The 7,212-nt window shown below is 36.9% G+C and overlaps 1 protein-coding gene across 1 annotated transcript; it reads right to left on the bottom strand.

The window, feature by feature from the left end:
- Positions 1-467: 467 nt before the first annotated feature.
- On the bottom strand, positions 468-7,007 carry LOC108697615 (nicotinamide N-methyltransferase). Its single transcript, XM_018227812.2, has 4 exons — positions 6,755-7,007; positions 4,398-4,572; positions 3,545-3,752; positions 468-1,167 (listed from the first exon to the last, which is right to left on the bottom strand). Exons 2-4 carry the CDS (start codon positions 4,549-4,551, stop codon positions 750-752), a joined length of 780 nt encoding a protein of 259 aa, XP_018083301.1. The 5' UTR covers positions 4,552-4,572; positions 6,755-7,007; the 3' UTR covers positions 468-749.
- Positions 7,008-7,212: the final 205 nt, after the last annotated feature.

Genomic DNA, 7,212 nt, shown 5'->3' with positions numbered 1-7,212 from the left:
ATATGTGTTTCTTATTTCAGGGCAGCAGTTTGGGAGAATGCCTTAACTTTTTCTGCAAGATAACAAGCCCATGCACTAAGGTCCATATGGATTTGCAGAGAAGGGAATCAAAGAACTTGACTTGATGGCAAAGAGCTCTAACCTGTTATGTAAAGTATGTGTAGATATGTCAGTAAATCTAGATGTGATAAACAATTAAGATGCATGCTTGCCATGATTGAATCATCAACTGACCCCTCTGATAGTTTGCATGTAAAGTAGTGGTGTAACTAGATATTACAGCAAATTATTTTTCAGGCCCCCAAAATTTCTAGAGAGATTGACTTGTTTTACCAATATTTATTGAAATTGTATATGAATTAGGGTCTCATGGGGCTCTTATACCTCCTGGCCCCCCTGCAGCTGCAGGGTCTGCTTCCTCTGTAGTTAAGCCCCTGATGTAAAGGGAAGATTCCATGGACACATAATGCTATTTGTACTGTTTATTATTTGTCAACTACTCAACAGAAAAATCATTAACATTTTGCCAATGAAAAGTAACTCAGGATGTCACACTTCAGGTTCACTTGACCTTGGCAGGGGTTCCTACAGATGCTTCCAATACAGATCTCTTCATAGACAGGGTACTGGATGCTCCAGTATAAGACATGGCGCTTCATACTTATCATATCACATTATCATAACAAACACAGCTCATTGGAAAACATTCCTTTTAAGCTGTTCGGATGCAGCATCTCCGGAAGAATGTTTCACTTCCTAGCAAGGAGACAGAACACCTCCTTACAATTAAAAATCTCATGTGGAATGCCAAAGTTGTTCCCAACCTCAAACTCCTCTATACAAAATCCAGCGGCCTTTACATTTTGCTTGACAATAGTCTCGTCAAGTGAGAGAAGATTCAGCTTTGTTTGACCAATCAGATAATAGGAGGCACCCAGGTAGTCAACAATGATCAGATACCCCCCTGGTTTTACTAAGGATGAAATGTTATTTAAAGCATTTTGGAAATCATTGGGGGTTTTACAAGCACATATGAGACATCCTGCAACTATGACACAGTCTGCTTGGGGCACTGTATTTGGTTGTAGCGGATTAGCCATCGTTACGTCACACTTCATTAGTTTAATATTCTTTTTCATTGTTTCCATTTTATCCTTGGGAGTAGACCTGAAAAGTGAAATTGAAAGTGAAAATAAAAAGTCAATATTGATTGAATTTATAATAATGCCATTAACACTTCTCTATAAAAATTATTTGAAAATATTTATGATATACTTATTATAGATGTGATTACTCAGCAATGAGAATGGTATGTCTATAGAAAATAAAACTGTAAGATAAGGCTCTCCTTCCTCATTTCCTGGGGTGTAAGAGAATGCCCAGCCCTGTCAACTCCCATATTTTCCCAGGAGTTACCAGATTTTTGACTCTCTTTCTGGTCTTCCATCACAATGCCTCTTTCCCCTGGTTTTCTTGTTCTCCAGAAAAAACATTGATGATAAAAGCATTCAGTGACACCAGCAGAGTGATGTATGCATGTGCTATGGAAAATCAATGGCTTCAAGTGAGTGCCTGCATGGCGACTTCACTTCCAGGAACCTTACTTCATGGTTGGTGAAAATTTTCGCTGCACACACTACGATTCTACCAATGGCAAATACTTCAAATTTGACAGTTCTGCACACCCCTTTGTGCTCATTGAACAAGCACTTGCACCCCTGGAATGCTGCACTTTGTTCCTCCATGAGGAACAGACCATCATGTTCAAGGGAGTCCTGTCCTCTAAGCTCAGGGCCTGGTTGTTGCCTGTGTCTTGTGCTGTTCTCTTATGATGTGCAAGTTATGGGAAGGGTAGTGGTGCCTTCCCCCACTCACTACTCTTGCATAGAGCCCTTCTGGATGCAGATGGAACTCTATTTAAGGGGGAAAGAAAAGGTTTCTACACCCATGATTTTGTTCTAAGGAACAACCATAGCAACTATACAGGTCACACTAAGGATGCTGGATCTGGATGGCAGATCAGTTTAGTTGCATGCTGTAGGTTGCAGCAAATACCAAGCTACGTATGATGGTTCACTTCTCTTTCCATATATTTCGGAAAAGCCTTCTCCCATAGACTCCATTATAATCAAATAATTCAGATTTTAAAAAATGATTTCCTTTTTCCTTGTAGTAATGAAACAGAACCTTGTACTTCTTCCCAACTAAGATATAATTAATCCTTATTGGATGCGAAACAATCCTATTGGCTTTAATTAAGGTTTGATTGATGTTTTAGTAGAATTAAGAGATGGAGATTTAAATTACAGAAACATCCCTTATACACCCCAGGTCCCGAGCATTCTGGATATCAGGCCCAACCCCTGTACTAGCAGTTTCACACTGGTAATATCAAGCTTTTGGCAAACCAAGGGGGGATTAATGACTGATGCAGACGGCGGCCATTCTGCACAATTGTATCCCTCTTTTGTTACATTTACAACCTACTGCAGGACCCTATTGCTAATTAGCAACTACATTTACCAACTGAACAACTGTTTTAAGATAATGAAATGTTAATTCTAAGCATCTTTCCTACAGTATATACATAATAGTTTTCAGCAGTGTTAAAATGAATAGATTTAAAAAAGAAACTAACTCCTGTTACATTGTGTCAAGAGTCAGAACAGAAAGGAATAAACAAATACTGCTTTCACTTGCAATTGCATGTATCTATGGTTTTAAAGTTAATTGTAATTGAAACAACTGCGTTTTATTTTATTCAATGAACAAGTTTTGAATATTGTTGCTTAAAATCATTTTTTCATTATGCAAAAAAAAACTTTTGGGTGGGTTGGATTGCCTTTTAATTAATTAGATGTGCCCTAGTAGTTTAAAGGGACAGTAAAACCTACTGTACTGCACTGCTGAACCACACTTTACTTTAGTTAAGGCTGGACTGCAAATCACAGAATACTTTAATTTATTATTAACATTCAGTCATGGTGGGAGCTATAGTCCAGCAAAATCTGTTGTATGCTACATAAAACTAGTAAGCGCAATGGCACAGATTTATGGTTAGGTTTAGTGTCTCTTTAAGGACTCAGATGTGTAGCTACTCTGGCCAGTAACAGTTTGACAAAAAATAGTTTGAACGCTGGCCCTTCCCATGTGTTGTTGTATAGAGTCATCATGTGCGATCTCTTTTACCAGCCAACCAATAAACTGGATCAGCATAATGTGGCAATACACTTGTTTTGACAAGCTGCACAAATGGCAATGAACTGATTATTAAAATACAGTGAAACCTCAATTTTACATCCTATGAGTTTACAATTTTCCTAATTTTAAACAGTTTTTAGTGGTCCCAGCAATATATAATGCATGATATGTTTCCTTGATGTTACATTTTGCTAGATTTTGTATCATTTTGTTTTAGTACTCTTAAAAACATAAAATGGGGTTCTACTGTATCCCATCCCTTTTGCCACCAGTTTAAAGTGCCATCTTTTTCTCAGTCTCATTCTCTCACATGCATTTAGATTTAATGTATTGGAATACTCACCTGTTGCCCTCCAGGTTACATACATATTTCAAGTATGGTGTCCAATCAAAAGCATCATTTTCCCCTTGTAGACATTTATCTATTTCATGTAAACTTTCTTCACAATAATCAGTCAGGTAGATGGTGTTAAATCGTTCTGAAGCAGATACAATATGATATAACACAGGTCCAGCACCAATTTCTATCAAACTGTCTCCTGCTACACGACCTGATAAGGAAAAAATAGACCATGAACACAGGTTCTTAGGCAGAATTTATGCTTCTTATCTGTTGGCTTGCATGGCCTGCCTTCCACATGTTATGTACCTCAATCTTATTACAATAAGCCCAAATAAGATACAGCACAGTTGCCAGTGGATGAAATAACTTTACTGGGGTACTTTGAGGATGGGCTAAGACAAGACATATTCTGTAAAATGGTTACTGTGCATTTTACCCCCCCAATAATATGCTATTATTATATGATTATACAGAAAAGACTCTCACACTACTGATAAAGTGCAAAACAGAGTACCGGCCAAAGCAATATAAACAACAGGGCATTTCTCCTAGCAAACACTTTCATAAATGGAAATATATACAGTTAGGTCCATAAATATTTCAACTTGGCAGGCAGTAATTACACATGTTTGGCAATCTTAAACAGCCCCTTTCTCACCCATCACACACACACTATGTTAATCTGTTTTGCCTTGGAATGACAGGAATCCTTCAGTAAAGGTGCGTGAGAAGGAGAAGGAATGACAGGACAGAGAGAGGTAAAAAAAACATAATGATCGCCCGGAGCTTGTGAAAATTTCAAACACCACCCAGCCTAGACATGTTTACAGATTTCCCAGGAAACATGGCTTACCTGAAGCAAATACGTCATGCAGGAACCCAAGAACAAATTTTGACTCTACATCCACTTGCTGAGTTTTTGGATCGACTCCATAATAAACCTCCAGATATTTTCTGGCATCGAAATTATTGTTGCACGTTGAATGGGTTTCCGAGTCACTTTCCATATCTTCCTTCAGATATGATCACTAAATGATATTATAATATTATAAATGCAGAAAATAAGAAACATCTGCAGTTGGCGTTCTAAAAATTCCTTTTCCATCAGTCACCTACACATACCTTCCTATCACTTCTTCATAAAGCCTCTACCTGAACTTGTTCTAGGGCAAAAGGCTTACAACTGGATTTGTTTATAACTGTAACCAGTGCCTGCTATTAAAATACATAAATAAAACAATAGTTACTGTATATTTAGGATAAAATGAATGAAAATATAATCTCAAGTATTATGTAGAATGGGAATAAAAAAATGAAGGAATGATATAAATAAAAGAAAATAAGATATATACTTTTCTATTTTCTGTATCCTATTTTAACCTGAAAATTTAATAACAACAAAAAACTGAAAAAAAATAAGCCTGCCATTCATACAACACAAGTAAAAAAACCACCTCTGTTTCAGATCACGTGTGCCTCATTTATAACAGAGAACTTCTGTGGGTTTATAATAAAACTTCTAAAGTTTGCAATAGGTTTATGCCTGCCCAGACATAGTGACTGTACATACTCCCTGCTGATGATTTCATTAGGTTACTAGATCTGGCGAAACGTTTACACTGTTTATTAAGTTCCCATCATTTCCATTACATCATACATAATTATTTTCATTTTTTACATTTTTTTAGCCTTTTGTTGAACAGCTCTCCAGTGTAAAATGTCAGCAGCCATCTGGTTTCTAGGGTATAATTTACCATAGCAACCAGGCGGTGGGTTGAATGAGAGACTGGATTAAGGAGAGGGGAGGACCTGAATAAAAATATAAATAAGACGTTTCAACACCAAATAGATTGTAGCCCCACAGAGCAGAGATTTTTGGCTGCTTTTAAAAGCTGCAAAAGGGGCAGAATAATTTTTAAAAAAAACTATAAACTATTTAATATGAATTAATTCTACAACATAATAAATATTACCTTAAATATAGAATATGAAAGGGGCAGTTCACTTTTAAGTAAAGGATTGAATGTGATGGACACTTCAACTGCTATGTTACTATTTTATTGTCTATATGGCTCATGTATGCATGGTCTCTTACTGGAACAACAATCTAATCACCTGTCTAACCTTATTATTGCATGCTGTACATAATATAGGAAAGCCTTAGAATGAGTGTTCTATAATGTTTACTTACAGATAGGATACAGTTAGGTTCCTACTAAAGTTTTCCTGTGTTATATATAACAAACAAGGGAAAGTTGTGCTCACCACTATTTTTTAAAACCATTAGGCGGGGGTGCAATGAGGGTGTGACCACAAAATACATATAGACAATTACAAGAGTCCTCAGCACTCAACCCATTATCAATATATTTAAGACAGCGACATTTTGTGCACACTGCTACTGAAAAATGCCTTACCCTTTAAACAAAACAGGGATTGTTTGTCCATATATTGCAATATAGTTAAGCTGGCCAACTACGTCAAAGTCATCCCATATCTGGCCAGTCCTATGAGCACAGGACTGGCCAGATATGGGATGACTTTGACGTAGTTGGCCAGCTTAAATATTATGCACACAATTTTGGTCTGCTGTATGCCATGATATTGGTGTTTTTTGGAAATATAATAGAATAAGCTCTATTTTGGAAGAAAATATTGTAAGACCTAAATGTGTAGTAAATTTGAGAGAATGTCTGTAGGCCTGTTTTATTGATGATACTTCATCTATATAATGGTTCAGTAAAAAGTGTCATTTGTTAAATATCCCATTTGCTACTTTTTTCCCCAATATGTACCTTATAGAAACAGCTATTACAGGATGAAAAATCAGTGTTTCTAATATCTAACATTCAAACAAAATAAATACCTTGCCTCTCACATTGGGAGACCCTTCAGCTGTCGGGTTCTCAAGGTCATTTTATATTCCAGTTTAGTGGACCCACGTCCATTGTAAAGCGATATAAAGACATGAGTAGTGCATAATAGCACACAGGAACTTGTAAGGACTTCAAAGTTTTTTTTGGTGCCATTTTGCTTATAAATACTACTAAGGGTATAGATTGAAAACATTTTTTTTCTTTTTTGACTTCCAGATGCTGGAGGTATAGGGAAAATGTATCAATTTCACAAAATATCACCTTGGCCAAATGATCTGTCCAGTTACCATTTTGCTATTACAGAACATGCATAACATAAAGTTGCATCCCTTACCTGAGACTGGTGAGTAACTTCTGTGCTTTCCTTGTACACTTGTAACCTACAGTATATAGTGAAACCTGATACTTTGTGTGGTCTTGTTCTGCCTACACCCTGCAATTGCTATGCAAATAGAAAACTAATAATTTGTGCTCCACTTGCTTTTGGCACTTCCCATCAGGTTTTACAATCAAAATATGAATAAATATAAAGTGCTTCAAACAACTGGTTCCTATGAGTGTGCTGCACAGATTACAGGATGGGAACCACAATAAAGCACTTTAAAAAATATAATATACCAGGTATGCCTTGATGCAGTGGCGTAACTAGATGTTGCTGGGCCCCACAGCAAATTAATTTTAGGGCCCCCAACATATCCAGTGTTTGTCCTGTTTTACCAATATATGTTCAAATTGCTCATCAATGAGAGTCTCATGGGGCCCCCTGTACCTCCTGGGCCCCCCTGCAGCCAC

The sequence above is a fragment of the Xenopus laevis genome, chromosome 7S, assembly GCF_017654675.1.
Source record: "Xenopus laevis strain J_2021 chromosome 7S, Xenopus_laevis_v10.1, whole genome shotgun sequence".
NCBI classification, from domain to species: Eukaryota; Metazoa; Chordata; class Amphibia; order Anura; family Pipidae; genus Xenopus; species Xenopus laevis.
This window is presented reverse-complemented; position numbering and strand designations above follow the sequence as displayed.

What these genes read in the sequence shown, in the direction of transcription:
- LOC108697615 (XM_018227812.2), bottom strand. Translation starts at nt 4,551, where the DNA reads ATGGAAAGTGACTCGGAAACCCATTCAACGTGCAACAATAATTTCGAT. An exon ending in GCATGACGTATTTGCTTCAG is followed by an intron (nt 3,753 to 4,397) that starts GTAAGCCATGTT and finishes TTTCCTTATCAG; the next exon opens with GTCGTGTAGCAGGAGACAGT. An exon ending in TGTAACCTGGAGGGCAACAG is followed by an intron (nt 1,168 to 3,544) that starts GTGAGTATTCCA and finishes TTCACTTTTCAG; the next exon opens with GTCTACTCCCAAGGATAAAA.